Here is a 17,011-nt window from a genome sequence, read left to right on the forward strand (position 1 = left end):
ATTTATTTTTTTAGTTTTTTCATCAACATTTGTGTGCTAGTGAAAATGCTCCAATTTTCGATATCAGCATCTTTTCTGATAGAAAAGTGAATTTAATTTGTACATTTAAGAGGTCTCCAGTAGTTTTAATAAGCGTCAGGAAAAAGAAAAAAAAAGTGAAAAAAATGGTAATTTATAAGCAAAACCAATTTTTGAAAAGATCGGTTTTATTTTTTCGATGTAACTCAAAAACTAATAACCGTACACACTTTAAATTTACTGGAAAGTAACATTTTTTTTTATTTAAGCTTTCCAATTTTAAAATGTTTACAATATTTAATTTTCACCGGTAAATTAAAAAATTTCCATCAATTGATTTTTGATATTTTATTGTTATTCAAAAAGGATTTCTGCTGAAATTCTAAATTTTCAATAAAAATGTATATAAGCATCTCCAATACGTCATGGTAAAATGATCAAACAATTTTGAATCTTTTTGAGCTATTTATATTCATAAGAAAAATTAAAAATTTTGCTAATTATTTTTCAGTTAGAAATACATAAATGCTTTTCTTTTTATAGCTAACATTAAACATTTTAATAGAAGATTCCCCACAAATTATTCTACCTTTAATAAACAAACAAATATTTACCAAAAAGTTACGTTGTGCAATGTTTTATCATTTAATTCAAATCTAACATAAAAAATAATGACATACTCAACAACTACTATACAGGAAAGCGTACCTACTTGTCCACTTTTTTTTGTGAAATCTTTGTTTGATTTAATACATTTATACACGTTATACAACCATGTATAATATATATTTTACGTTTAAAATCAGTAGTCAGTTGTTGTTACAACTGTGTAAAAAAAAAATTTGACGACAAAAATGACACAAGATTTAATTCATTGTGTGCCTATAATATAAAAAAATAATGAATAAATGAATAATATAAGTGAAAAATTCTAAGCGATCATAAACGATTAAAGAAATAATAAAAATTGAAGAGTTTTCACAATAGTTTATCAATTTGTTTATCATTTTTAGTAAATATAGATACTTAATAATTTGAATACATTTTATTAGATTATGTTATTATTATTTTATAAGCATAAACAAAACTCAAATGTACCAATTAATATATGATTTTAATCATTTTTGTCTAACACCAAAAATTTAATAATCATTCTAAAAATACTTAAATCATATAGAAATGTATTAGCAGTTATAAATATGTTTAAATATTCCGGTAATATTTGAGTACCTATTTTATTACGGTTTATGTTGACCTCAATGTTTATCTGTAGGTTTCTTATCTTTAGGGTTCTTATCAGTATTGTTTGCTGAAGATTACTTTTTTTCATTCTTTTTATTCTTTTTCTGTAATAATTTGTTTTCTTTTTCTTGCTTCTGCAGTATTTTTAAAGCTTTAGATTTTTTTTTCTTGTCTGGGAAATTTTGTTTTTGCCATTTTTTATAAACTTTTTTGAGTTTTTCTAATCTTGTCTTAATTTGTCGCTCTGAAAATATAATATTTAATATCTATTAATTTATAATATTATAAATTTATAAGCAATCACACATTTATGCAAACTGTTGTTAATGTTATCATAAATTATAATGATTTAAAATATTCATTAAACAATAATTTAACAACCCTAACCAGTGGTCAGTATTGACATTAAGGCCCGGTAAAAAGCGAAACGCAGCTTTCATCATATCTGGTTAGTAAGATGTTTGATGTCATGTTGGATATAATAATATAAAATTGCGATATGGAAAACTAAAAAACATTGTTTTTGAAATCGGCAATGATAAATTATACTTACATTTCCAATGTATAGATATTAAGAGGATATCTAATATTATATAACACATCCAAAGGGGACGGTCTAAAGACCCTTAGCCCCACCCCCTCTCGCTCCCTTGGATCCGAGCCTGAGTTTCAGCTCACCACTTGAGTGTTATCTTACAGATCACGAAAATTAAAAATACACGATTTACAACATCCACCTTGGTACTTAAAAAACAACCACACCGATTACATTATAATATTAATAAAAAACTTTAAAAAAACTAACATAACAGAAACCGAAATGACGATTATTATGCTAGAATGTGACGAGAATTAATATTATATTCGACCAGGATAATCAATTATGGTCGACGAATTTCAGAAAAATTGACAGACACCGTATTCAAGAAACACCAGACACATGTTGATATTTTTCTGGCGACCAACATAGACTTAGGGAAAGCTGCTCTAGCAATGGTGGTACTCAGCAATTCACACTTACCCATCAACAACTGTACCCACGAGGTCACAGCTAAGCCCAAACCTAACATGTTTCCAGCAGTCAATTGCATTACAGACAACCACGTTTCTCCCTTCTTTTTCAGGTTAAGACCCCTAACGATTACATTTATAATATTTACATCATATTTTATGATTAATAATAATAATAACTTCATTAAATAGTACAACAACCCTTGTATACTTTAGTTTTAATTTTTTATTTACTTTTGCATGCTTAATTATTTTTGTATGTTATTGTTATACTAAAAATACTTTCTTATTAATTAAATAAAATAACAAGTATAAATCACTTTCAAAAGAATTAGTTTATTGGAATTTTCAAAATAATGGGAAGACTACATAACCAACCAGTACCCAGTGGCGTATTTAAGGGGGGCGTGGGGGCAATTGCCACCCGGGCAGAAAATTGTACAGGCGTGTTGTAAGTTTCGTTATGTGTGAAACAAATTGACACTATGAAAAACCCTGCATGGGTAAGAGGGTATTAAAAAAAATGTGTTCCCCGGGCAACAAAATACCTAAATATGCCACTGCCAGTTCCTATGATATGATATTGAAAAAAATGCAGTTTGTAATTATTAAATATCGAACATATAGTTCCATAATATATTTTTCAATAGGGTATAATTTAAAACAATAAAATACGTCGCCTATGTACAATCAGTACAATTATATACACAATAAGTAAAAAAGAAATTAAGAAAAAAATAATTGAAGTTAGGTACATACGTGAATCCACTCACAAATAATTTACACTGATTTTTTTTTTTGTTTTCCAAATCTTATCTTGGGATATAAAATTGAAAATCTATTAAATCATAAGATCATCATCATCTTCATTTTAAATCTGCGATGAAGATTTTTTAGTATTGTAAAGGTGCCTATGTAAGCTGGATTTGAAATATAATAATATAACCAATGTTACATAAATCATCGTGTTAGATAGTTTTAAAAATATTCCATTAATTATTCATAATATACATACGTCTCTAAGATAGAGGAGCACTCGTTTCGATTTGTTTAAAATCCCAAATAACTAAACTATTTAATACCTATAGTTTTTTTAATACCCGACTTTATCTTCTCACATATAACCGTTGAATTCCATATTGATATATTATATATAGAGTTTAAAATATGTTATAGAATATTTTAAAATAATACATTTTAATTCGTAAGATTATTTACCTGCATATTTTTGTAATATCTCAAACACATTTTTCAAATACTTTGGAAATGATCTATTTTCCAAGATATGATCGATTATAATGTAATTAATTTCGGTCAATTGTTCTTTGACCGGTTCCGTCATCGTACCAAATTTTTGTTCAAACCCTTCTTGTCTTAATCTTAACGTTTCTTTGTGCGCTTCGGCACGAGTTGCCAAATTCTTTTGCCGATATTTTGTTGCTTGTCCAGCTTCTACTAGCACATTCTATCCAAACAATAAATTATAATATTAAATATGAAAAACACATCTAATTAATTATGATGTCAATAATTGCACATAAACACTAGCTAAATTCATAGGTACGACCTTTGCAATTCATTTATAGTGGAAATCATATTTTTAAAGAGAAAATGTTTAATATCCGTAAAATATCAATAATACTACCGAAAGAAATATTTCCAAAATCGGTGTATCCATCTATAAATTATATATTATGTCGGTAACCCTTCACCTCTATGAATATTATAAAGTAAATAGATAGATTTACAGTTTACGTATACACGTTTGTACGATGGTTGACAATATTATATAGGTAAGTACCGAAAGGTAATATGTCTAAAAAAATAATAAATCAGAATAAATCATGGCTAGGTACCGTTAATTTGTTTTTTAATTTTTTGTACAGATTACGATCTCACGATGTACGAATATCCGGCTTTTTGTATATGGTTTCCGGTTAGTGTGGTCGATAAATTATTAATAGGCACCACGCACAGAGAATAAGAAAAGATTTCGTATTTCTGCCAGAAACGTGAAAAATACACGATGTACATTCTGCATGAACACCACAATATTTTATCATACAAAGTATAACGTTAAATTTAAATTCGTGCGTATACCACACCCGTGGTTGATACCCAACATATAATATATCATAGTTTATTATATTCACATGGAAACTCACGTCGATGGCCAAAATCGCAATGGATAACGTCAAAAACGTCCGGATGGGTACCATTATAAAGGTGTGTTGTTTGCCCGCGACACTATAGTCGATTGCGATTGTGTTTATCGAAATATTCGTGTGACATTGCGCCCGTAGCTTTTACTTTTTTGAATTTTTAATGTTTACGAAAAAAAAACATTTTTGCAACGTCAACTACTCGATTTGAATATAAAAACGAAATAATCGTTCGCATGTGGTTATTAGTACGTTTATCGAGTATTTTCAGGTTTCCTTTTTGACGCGTAAAGTAGACGCTACATACGTGTACAATTACTATATCGAGGAAAAATATTTGCATTATAATAATAGATAATGGAAATTGTGCATCGCTACAAAACATTTTTTTTTTTTTAACAAAACAAATTACAAACAGATTTTCTTTTGTGGCTAGAATCAGCACCACTTCATGCCATACGGCTGATGAACCTGTATTTCAGCAGATTGTCGAAGGTGTTAATGTATGGCGTGTTGAACTTGTATGAGTGCTAAATAAAAAGAGCAGCCTGTTGACGCTGATTAACTACTCCGATCCACACAGTTTAAGTTGAAATATTCGCAATCCATCGAAATCACGCTTTTGTTTTTAATTCATCATGTTATTGTATCTACTGCATTTTTACATTGATATTAAGAACATTGCGACTGCATTTTTGAAATCACATGTTTATAAGGTGTTTACAAATACGTATTGTAAATTGTAGTACACTCGTAGATACATTTCAAGCATCGTGTATAAAAATCTACATAGGTACCTAGTAGTACCTATTGTTTATTTTCCATAAGTAAATCAGGTAATATAATATTGTTGCTATTTTCGAGTTTCAAACTATAATAACATGTACCTACGTCCATGGCAAAATAATTGTATGCTAATAAATAATATATATTTACATAATATTACCTAGCTAAGCATATTTTTTTTATAATTTAGAGATTTAGTAGCTTACTAATATATAATACAAAACACTTGCTGCCTATCAAAAATCTCAAAATTAATTAAAAATTCCTTATGGGTGTCCAAAATAAATATAAACACAGTAAAGGCTTGCAGTATATATTACCTTAAAAGCGAACATATAACGATAACATTATTACAATAAACTTTAGTTGTGTATGTCTGCCGAATTAAACTTAACGTTTTGTGTAACCCAGCCAGATCATTTGTCAGAAAAATAATTATATTTAGATAAGTATACAATATTACTTATTATGTTGAAGTTTTGATTGGATTTCAGTAAGTTTGATATCAAGTTATATTATAGTTATATATATGAATGAGGATTAAATTATTATTATTATCTGCTCATAATAGGTAGGTAAAATTATATATGCATATACCTTTATGAACTATGCAGTCTCTCACAATGCACTTATAACTCTCTTTTTTTGGCTTTGTAATATAAGATATTTCAATTTCCAAATGGTTGATACTGTTTAAAAAATAATATAAGCAAAATTATCAAAGTAAGGTTTTTTTTATTAGTAATTTAATGTAAAATTGCTAAGCTTAGATCGATAAACATTAAACATATACATATTTGAGATTTTCAAGAAGAAAAATGTGATAAGTATTGATCCGGAATAGTTACGTATCACCTCGTATCGGGGTCTGAGTCCGATACTGGTCGGTAAGTATCGCTTGTATATTGCACGTGTAACATCTTGAACGTTCAAAATTGACCCGATACGTACCGATACACTCCAAATTCTTTCTTGAAAATCTGGATTGTAAATAATTCGAAGACAACATTGTATATCTCAATATTTTTGTTCTTTACAACTTTACTAAAATATTTCTAAAAAAATATTATTACATATTGTTTTGGTAATCACAATTATAACATAAATGTTAAACACTGATATTATTAGCTCTAGATATCAGTTTCGATGTTGTAGAAAACACGTTTAATTCACATAACCTTTATACATACTTGCAGCGCCATCTTTTAAATAAATACTGAAACTACAGTTGGTTTAAACTTTTAAAGCATCAAATTTAAAACATTAAATATTAATTAAACAAAGAAAAATAAATTTAAATTAAGCTAATTAAAATAAATTCTTTTGATATAAATGACTTGTAAATCTTTAATAAAAAAAATAAATCTCCATTATTTATTTGTATACAATAAATTGGATTATTTAAGTACCAAACAATCTCGCCTTGACAATGACGTTCACAGATAGAAAGTATTTATTATGTCAAATTATTTGCTAAAACATATTTTTTAATTTTTATATTCACAACATTGTGAAATGTATTAATATTAATCTTTACTTAGCATACACTCCAGAAAAATTTAGCAGAAAAAAACATAGTATGCAAGTACATGGAAATCTTTGTTTTTTTCAAATAAATATTTGACATATTAAAACATTTTTAGATACAATTAAAATATTAAATAAATTATATTACCGACTAACCGATGTCATTGTATAAGTATTTAAATATTGCACAAATATATAATAACAGTTCTTAGTTTTTCCAAGTATTTAATAATATGTACAATGTACATTGCACAACGAAAATATTAAAATACCCATCAATAAACATAAAATATCATCATGGACTTAGTGTAAAGTATAATATAACGTTTCATTAATTAATCAAAATAAATTAGGAATAACATCGTTATTAATTGTAAAATAAAATAGCAAATGTAAAATATATTTTTTTTTAACAACAGGTTTAGAAATAATATAATACACTACAACAGTATTAATTTATTGTTATTCTGTATTTAAAATATCATATTATGCCAACCGACAACCAGGCTTCAACTGATAGAGGACTCTGCTATCTAGTACTATATAGAAATTTGAGTATGGAACGTGCTTTGGGTATAAAAACCGTAACACCTACTATTTTAAGCCCTAGGTTTTTATATAGTACCATATCATACAGTTTGGTGTTTCACAATACTAGTTTCTTATTTTTTCGATGGTGTTTTGAAGACAGTGTAACATTTGTTACACCCTGTATATAGTATACGCCTACACTAAATGCATACTATATAAATTACCAACACAAAATTAAATACACTTTGTCACTTTGACACTCCATCTAAATTATTATATATTGTTAAAATGACACATAGCAGTCAGTTCGACGTTCACCATCAATACGAGCCAGCGAGCTCAAATAAACAATTATTATTAACCGTATTTCAATATATATACAGTAACTTACCTACTGGCTACTATTCATAATACATTAGTACATTAATAATTATTCTAAACTTGTAAACCAGACGTGTTTTTTTTTATATACATATATAAACCTCCTACACAAGTGCTCAAACCCCTATCTACGGAAAACTTATACATACGGAATAGAAATCCTTTCCTTGGAGAGGATAACTAGTATAGAAATAAGCAAATTATATTTAGTTGGAAATTCATAAATTTTTTACTGCATACAAAATTGCATATTTACACAAAGAATAACATTTATCATTTTGTTGTAATTCGGTTAAAAAACAGCCCAATTTCACATAGGTATATTATATTATACATAGATATTTTTCATAGGTATTATATTATACATAGATATTTTTCTAGCATCACTGAAGAATAATATTAATTCAACTTACCGACTACCATATTGATAATAAGTAATAACAATATAAAATATTATAGGCAGACATACAAAAATATCTAATATTATTTCAATGCTCTGTTTTTTATGTCAATTGCATCATTTAAAAGTTAAATTGGTACTAATATTCGGTAACCCTAGTGTTGTTGTACACCCGGAGGGTATTATTATTATCATCATACAATTTACACGTTAAATATTAAAAAATATTTTATGTGAGCTACCCTTTACACCTAGGGTATGAAAAATAGTTTACATCACTCTCTGAGAACTACTTAATAAACACAAAATTTCATAAAAATCGATCCAGCCATTTAGGAGGAATTTTACAACAAACATTTTCCATTGTGACACTAGATTTTTATATATTAGATTATTTTATTGATTTATTATCCCCTCTATTTGTATACCACTTTTAGCAGATGACGCTAACCAGTTCTCTTATATAGATCAAAATTAAAAAGATTTTTGTCGATTGATACGTCATCTAAATATCTAATAGTATATTACGACTATAAATATTCAAAATAATAAAGAAAATAGATCGTAATAAACTAAATATATTTAACTAATATTACACTCCAGATTTTACCCCCACAACGCAGTATTGTTAGATGATTATATTTTTAAAATATATTCTAATGGTCAATTTTTGAACTGTTTGGTCATCACCTTTAACAATGCCTAATTTAACTTAAACTCAAACAGAAAATAACAATCTTCTAGTTTCGTTCTTTGTGCCAATATTTTACAGAAAGACTTCATACATTATACTTCATCGACTGTAAATTCTAATAGAATTTAATTAATCAATTAGAGTCAATTGAATCTTCATAATATTTTCCTTTGATAACTAAACATTAGTTTTTATTATGTACTAGGTCCACATAATATAATATTATACTTTTATATCAATAAATACGTCATAAAACCAATAGTATAATGCGTATAATGTTTAAAAAATATACAAATTGTACCCGTTGTATTTTTTAAGGTTGAATATGTGCGTGATTATTGTGTCTAGACCTCACCTAATCTGTATCTAATCATCACTGGTAAATTTAGAAATATTAGTTGTTTTTGCGACTTTCAAAATCGACGGTGGCCCGCCCATTAATATGGGTTGTCAATGAGAGGTGCGTAGCATACACAATTTGATCGAATAAACTGAACTAAACTGATCTTTAGTCTTTTGGGATAGAGTATAGACAATATAATTTAAAAACAGCTATATATTATTATATAAGAATTCAAAAAATATTTTGTCGATTGGCAATTAATATTAATTATATTACTATGTTTATTGATTATATTATTACTCAGAATAGATAATGAAAGTTTAAATTCCAAATCCAAAAAATTTAGGTGACTGTGAAATATTTATCATTTCATGTCATAAAAAATCGTATTAAACATCTTTTAGCTTCATAAAATAAATGTAATTGTATTCCGGTGTGTAGGTGATTATAATATATCTTGAGGTATTGGATATAATATAATGACTTACCCCCCGACTGTGTGATCAATACACTTATAACATTTTTTGAAAATATTGTAAATTATTAATTTTAACAATTATGATTATGTATAATATTATTTGGTGTTTCATACTTCATATACATTTAAGGTTCATATTATAGTAATATATATCTAAAATAAATACAATAAAATGGATACACTCGTCACGAATGAAGAAGATTATATGAAAAAAACTAAAATTTATTATCTTTTCGTTAATCTACTAAAATAATTTTTCAAACCTTTTGGTATACTTATCTTTTTAAACGCGTTCTTAAATTTAAATTTTGAATTACTATACATTTTCCTAAACTTTGTTTTTCGAAAAGCGCCTGCTAATTTTGCCTTTGATTTACGAAAAGCGCGTGATACCTTTCCATTTGATTTACGAACAGGTTGAGCTGAATTTGATATTAGACCTTTTTTTGTTTTGTAAGCCTTAATACCAAAAGATCCAGTGGCAATTGTGTAGACAGTATCGCCCAATTCGAACTTCCATTCTGCGACTGGTATTTTTTTTCTCAGTCGAATCAACTGTCTTTTCACTATACTTGGAGTTAAAAATTTCAACCCACTTACGACATGTCTCACGCCAACTTTATCAGAAATATCTGACGGGAGTTTAACTGATTTCCAAATTAATATCTTAGCAATATCCGAAGGTACTTTAATAAGCACCCCAGCAGGGGCGCCGGAACGATTTTTTTGCTGTGGGGGCAAAATATTTTAAGCTTTATTCTAGAGGGCATAAGAGCAAAAATAGTGTTGTTTAATTTTTGGTGCTTAATCTTCACCTCTCCCCAATTTTTACACCACCTATGCTGGGAATAGGTATAATTAATAATAATAAGGAAGGTATAATTAAATTTTTTTCTTACAAATATTTATTAAACAAATTCAAATCATGTAGGTATAAAAATTTATTAACAATACAAATTACAGTTGTAATTAACTTTTTCACATGCACAGTTTCTTTGTTGTACAATCTTTAAACAAAAATCCCATAACTATATTTTATTATACAATATTAATAAATATAATATACAGTTTAAATTTTAATGAATAATTTACATTTTACCAAATACACTTTTTCTCTCTGCTGTACGGCTAATGAACTCTTTTAGGATATCATCCAAGGAAATCTCATACAAAATAGTTTGGTTTAAGTGTAATAGTAATAAATGAGTCAAACGCTTTTGACTCATAGTTGAACGTGTATAGGTTTTTAAACGCCTGAGCCCACTAAATGACCTTTCTGGTGTGGCTGATGCTGCAGGTATTGTGTATAACAGTATAATAAGCCGTTCAACTTGGTTCATCAATTGACGTGACGTTTCTGGCAATATTTTAAATATTTCAACAATATATTTTATTGTTGCTGAGGGATTATCAGAATTTAAAATATTGGGAAGCATTATTAATTGAGCAGCTAATTGATCTACATTAAAATCAGTTACGTGAAGACCGAGAAGTTTTTTTATTTCACTTATTTCAATTTTATCTCTATTGATTGAACGAATCAAAATAGTTTCCATTGATACTACTTTGTCTAACCCAGACTGAGTGAATCTTTCATTTAATTCGTTCAACAAACAATCAATTAAAGCAAAAAATTCTTTTCTTAAAGCAACTTTTTTGTTGATGTTGGCTGGAGGTGTGCGTGTAGTTGAATATTCAAGCTTGGCGGGGGGCTTACAAACTCTAGGATTTTTCGGCATTGTAAGGTTAAGATGTACGGCCAATTGTTTGGTTTTATTCCAAGTATCATTGAAAACATCATCATTACGTAACGATGTTAGAGTTTTTATTAACAATTCTGATGAATGTTTGGCTCCGATAGCAGTGTATGATATATTTTGCAAAGCTTTAGCTAACTGCTCACATGGACCCAAAATTAAAGACAAAGATTCCAGAGCAAAAACAGTTTCAAACTTCCAAAGTTTCGTCTCATATCCGCGGAGAGCTGCACGTCTATCTTTACTAATTGAATTTGAATCTTTTAAAATTTCCTGTACTGTTAAAAGAACCCTTTCATAATTTTCTATAAATCTATTAACTGCTTTTACTCGGACTGTCCATCTTGTAGGACAAAAAGGAATAATGCCTGGTATATTTTCAGTTGTATAGTCATTTTCTTCATCTAAGTTAGTCGAAAGAACAATACCAGAAAATATGTTTTTGCGTTTTGATGAATCTAAGATTGTATTGCTTACAAATCTGATTAAATTTAGAGCATCATTAGCAAAATCTACAGTTTTAATAGTATCACTCAATGCTAAGTCCAATGAATGATTTGAACAATGGATAAATATAGATTTAGGTTGTACATCAGAAATTCGCTTTTGTACTCCACTTATATGACCAGACATAGTTGCCGCTCCGTCAAAACAAAGTCCTCTAACATTTTCAAAACTAAGACACATACGTGTCAATAAATCATTGATGCAAGAAAATAATGTTTCAGCATTTCCACTTGGAGGATTATACATTCCCACAAAAATTTCGTTTATATTTAAAGAAATTGTATTTAAAAAACGAAAACAAATGCTAAACTGTTCCTGACCAGAAATATCTGTAGTGCCATCAGCCATTATGGCCATAAATGGACTTTTTAGAACTGAATTTTTAATCTTCCGTAAAACAAAATGCGCCATAGTTTCAAGTAACTCATTTTGAATATCCCCACTTAACCAATTGTTTCGTTTTTCAAGCCAAATTTTTAGTGCAGGATTTTCAAGTGAACGCTCTTGTAATAAATAAATTAAGTTTCCAGAGTCCCATGTACCACCACGAATAGCTTGACCGCTACGAGCTAAGTAACGAATAGAGCTAATAACAATTTTAAATACTGTACGAGCTTCTTTTTGTTCATTTAAAGACTGTTCAGTAATTAAAGATATAACAGGACGCTTGTTGTTACGAAAATTTAAATATTCTATTGATGCTCTATGGTTTTCACTTTTTTCGTGTATAGAAAACCGCTCAGTGCCCTTCTTCCAATTTTGAAATCCAGTATCGATAAACGATTCTTGCCCATGAATTTTTATTTTTGTTTTTTTAGTTTGACTGGCCAAAGCACACGGATAACATAAAACAACATTTTTTTCTTTCACATAATGAAGCCAACTAAACGAATTGAACCATTTCAACTGACATGATCTTCCATTTGTTTTAGGGAATACAAAATCATTTTTGGGAATAAATTGTTCAGTTAAATAAATATTAACTTTAGAGGTTTTTGTTTCTGTTATGGGTAGTGATGTAGATGAATAAATGGGGATGATTTCTAATGCTAATTGTTCTAATTGTTTGTTTCTGTTTTCTGTATAAAATAAGTAAAAAATATAAGTGGTACTGACAGATATTAAAAATACATTTTTTAATTTGAAACCAAAACGAAATTTAAAAAAAAAAAGCGAGCAGTGGGGTAAGTGTCAAGTGAATAACAGATTAGGTTTATAACTGATTTGAATTAAATTAAATTTGAATTATTCAATAGGTCAGCGGTACCCAAACTTTTACGACCACGGCACCCTTAAAAAATTGTGTGTGTTTCGCGGAACCCTAATCAAACTCAACTACAATTTTTCTAAATAAAAAAAGGGAAATCAATTCTCTAAACTCTCAAGTCTAAATAATATTTTAATGATACTGTTAATGACTTTTCATTATTAAACTTAGTTTAAAAAAAAATTTTCAAGCAAAAATATTTTAAATAACAAACATTAAATAAACATAATTTTCTCAATAGTCTCATACATCTGGCGGAACCCCTGACATAGTCCCACGGAACCTTAAGGTTCCGCGGAACACACTTTGGGAAACGCTGCAATAGGTCGTAAAAATAATGGTAGTTTACATAAAAACAGTTTACATACCATTGTCTTCAACTGTCGTTTGTTTTGACGGAATCTCGAAAATACCAGGGTCGTCTACGTTAATTTCTTTATCATAATCTAAAGTTGTTGTATACTAACTATTAATATAACTGAATAAAACATAATTAAATAAAAATAATTGCATACCATTTTCTTCAACTGTTTTTGAACACTTTTTAAAAAAATGTGTTATTGTAGAGACTCGATGACGCTTCATCCTAATCAAATGAGTCTTAAAATGTAATAGCAAATAAAATGTAGTTATTTAATAATTATTATGACACGTATATTTGAAATTTTAAAATAAATCTTACTTTTTTTTCACAATTATTCTAGTCTCTCGCACAAGTAATAAACAAAATTACGCAAATAAAAATTTATAATAATACGGCGCGACGAAACTGGCGATTTTTATCACGTCTGTTTTTCCAATGTTCAGGAATAGAACTTCTCTCACACACGCAACGCGATATTGTCGCAAAGACTGCGGCGATAAGAATTGCATGCGATTGAATAATATATTCACATTAGTTTGACAATATAATAATAGAAGTGCGACGCGCATGCCATAGCAGCATTTCTTGGATTTTCCCGGTTATTTTTCCAATCTCTCAGAGCCTCGGTGCAATGTGTATTCTTAGTATTTTAAATTACTAATAGATATAATATATTACTTGCTGAACAAAATTATAGAATAATATTTAGGTATAGTGGGTTAAATGTAAATATAATTAGGCCATGAAGTCGTGGGGGCCTTGCCCCTACAGTATTTATTTTGTGGGGGCAATTGCCCCCACTGCCCCCATTGTTCCGGCGCCCCTGNAAGTAATAAACAAAATTACGCAAATAAAAATTTATAATAATACGGCGCGACGAAACTGGCGATTTTTATCACGTCTGTTTTTCCAATGTTCAGGAATAGAACTTCTCTCACACACGCAACGCGATATTGTCGCAAAGACTGCGGCGATAAGAATTGCATGCGATTGAATAATATATTCACATTAGTTTGACAATATAATAATAGAAGTGCGACGCGCATGCCATAGCAGCATTTCTTGGATTTTCCCGGTTATTTTTCCAATCTCTCAGAGCCTCGGTGCAATGTGTATTCTTAGTATTTTAAATTACTAATAGATATAATATATTACTTGCTGAACAAAATTATAGAATAATATTTAGGTATAGTGGGTTAAATGTAAATATAATTAGGCCATGAAGTCGTGGGGGCCTTGCCCCTACAGTATTTATTTTGTGGGGGCAATTGCCCCCACTGCCCCCATTGTTCCGGCGCCCCTGCACCCCAGCCATATTCAAGGCCAATTCAACACGGTCTTCTATTTTAGTAACAGTACCATCAGATGTTGTATTACTCTATAAGTAAAAATGAAAAATAGCATTAATATTTTTTATTTTAAGATAAACAAAATAAATATATTAAAATACATTACTAGATAATTTATTATTTAGTTTCTAAACGTATAAATTTAAAATATAAACCTATATTCCGGGTGGTTATATACCTACTATTTAAAACACTTATTGTCTTGAAGAAATTTAAAATAACAGAAATATTTATTTTAGATAATTTAAAATCCTTAAAAATGCATTTTTAAAAATCAGTTATATTATTAACTAATTTTAGATTCTGAATAAAGCAATAAATGTATTGATTTTACATTGGTGTGTGAATTTTTCTTTATTTAATTGTGTGGGTCATCAAGTTTTGGGGGAATACAAATGCTTCGATTTTCTTTCTCACCATCTTTTCATCTTTAAGAAAGAAAATTTAATTTAGTTATAACTTGAAAATGTCATCAAATGTTTATTTTATCATTTTCTAATTATGATAATAGTTTCTAAATATTTTGAATTATTTATAGGCATTTTCAATTTTCAATTTTTTCCGTTTTTTCTCTATAAATATCAATAAATAGTTGCTTGTTGTATCAAAATGATTGATCATTTAATACGAGATTCCTCAAAAGTATTTATAATAGCATTTGAGAAATATTAAAGATATTTAGGCATAATAATTTTTTTTTTTTTGTATTAAAAGTTTGAAATCTCTAAAATTTTCAAATTATTTTGTGGTTAAAATGTATTATAAATAATTATAAAATGTACAATTTGTACAATTTGTATACCTAAAAATCGGAAATTTAAAACACGGACTCTCATAAATAGCTTATACTGCAACAAAAATTCTAAAAATATATATATATGTTACAGTTAAAGTGTTGAATCAGTTAGTTTATGAAATAACTAGGTAATTTATAAAATAACTAAAGCCTGTAGGTTACAAGCAATACAACAAATAGCAATATAAATTTATATAATTTATAATTTAACTAGTTATGTTATACAGTCCCTGGCATCACTTCGTTAATGTGTCAAATTGTGAATAACAAAATATCATAACAAATAAATATAGTTCTGACATTTTCAACAATTTAATATAACATATTAAATCAGATAAGATTGACGTCCTTTTATTTTTTATTTTTTATTTATTTGATACCTACCTACACATTATAATTACAGGAGTGTTATTACAAATATACTCTAGATCCCAGTTCACAGTATGTTCAGATAATTTGTTAGCTGTAGAAGCTGTTCCAAATAAAAGTATTACATTAAGATCTGCAGCAACTCCGCAGTCACTGAGAACTGGTCAGGGTTTTTTTAAGTGCACTTGTACCAAAAAATGTGGCACAAAGCGATGTGCTTGTAGAAAAAAGGAGGTATTGTGCAACTCTAAATGCCATAATAGCCTTACATAAACAAATAAATAAATAATATAACTATAGTTAATTCAGTAAAATAAAATTTTAAATTTTAATGTATTTTATAATTTAACGGATATCAAACTGAAATTGTATAGAATAACTGGATATTCTATGAAATAACTAGTTAAAATACAATTTTCATGTATTATTTCATATTTTAACTAACATTTGTATGTAATTCATAAACTACCTAGTTATTTCATAAAATAACAGAATTCAACACTTTAGCTGTAACATACACACAGTTCTTTTTTGCATATATTTTAAGTTCATACTTGGACAAAATTATATATTAAAACCAGGAATAACGATTTTAGTAATTTTGTTCTAAGTTAAAAATATTATTCATGAGTACTTGACATTTTTAGAGTATATTATTATATTATTATTATACACACGATGACATATTCAAATGCGATTTTTTCGACAAAAATTAATCTAATCTACTGTATTGCTATTTACTAATGTTTAATAGTAAAATAAATTACTTTAATCATAATAATATCATAAAATATACCTACTTAGTAATATTATTGGCTGACAGACCATCTTCGCTCAGAATCGTTTTTTTGTATACAATGATTTTAAATTATTGAATTCAAATTTAACACAGCCATTATAGTGACTCGATCAGGGATGGATCCAGGATCTCCCAGACTTATTATTTCCCCAATGTTTTTAATAATTCCACAGATCCTGATATTACTATATTTCAAATTACATGTATTTCTGATAGTAAAATATATTATT

At 28.1% G+C, this 17,011-nt stretch overlaps 2 protein-coding genes across 3 annotated transcripts; both read right to left on the bottom strand.

Annotated features, from left to right (window-relative positions):
• Positions 1–639: 639 nt before the first annotated feature.
• LOC111042019 lies at positions 640–4,595 on the bottom strand. 2 transcript variants are annotated; one of them, XM_022326511.1, is made up of 3 exons: positions 4,425–4,595; positions 3,490–3,736; positions 640–1,504 (listed from the first exon to the last, which is right to left on the bottom strand). In XM_022326511.1, the coding sequence occupies exons 1-3, from the start codon at positions 4,488–4,490 to the stop codon at positions 1,335–1,337; spliced, it is 483 nt and encodes a 160-aa protein (XP_022182203.1). In that variant the 5' UTR covers positions 4,491–4,595; the 3' UTR covers positions 640–1,334. The 2 variants fall into 2 exon arrangements, with proteins under 2 accessions (XP_022182203.1, XP_022182204.1); XM_022326512.1 differs by having other exon boundaries at positions 4,437–4,590.
• Positions 4,596–9,403: 4,808 nt separating this feature from the next.
• On the bottom strand, positions 9,404–14,287 carry LOC111042021 (zinc finger MYM-type protein 1-like). Its single transcript, XM_022326513.1, has 3 exons — positions 13,620–14,287; positions 13,473–13,550; positions 9,404–12,916 (listed from the first exon to the last, which is right to left on the bottom strand). Exons 1-3 carry the CDS (start codon positions 13,687–13,689, stop codon positions 10,662–10,664), a joined length of 2,403 nt encoding a protein of 800 aa, XP_022182205.1. The 5' UTR covers positions 13,690–14,287; the 3' UTR covers positions 9,404–10,661.
• Between the last annotated feature and the right edge of the window lie 2,724 nt (positions 14,288–17,011).

The sequence above is a fragment of the Myzus persicae genome, unplaced genomic scaffold (assembly GCF_001856785.1).
Source record: "Myzus persicae strain clone G006 unplaced genomic scaffold, MPER_G0061.0, whole genome shotgun sequence".
Taxonomy (NCBI): domain Eukaryota; kingdom Metazoa; phylum Arthropoda; class Insecta; order Hemiptera; family Aphididae; genus Myzus; species Myzus persicae.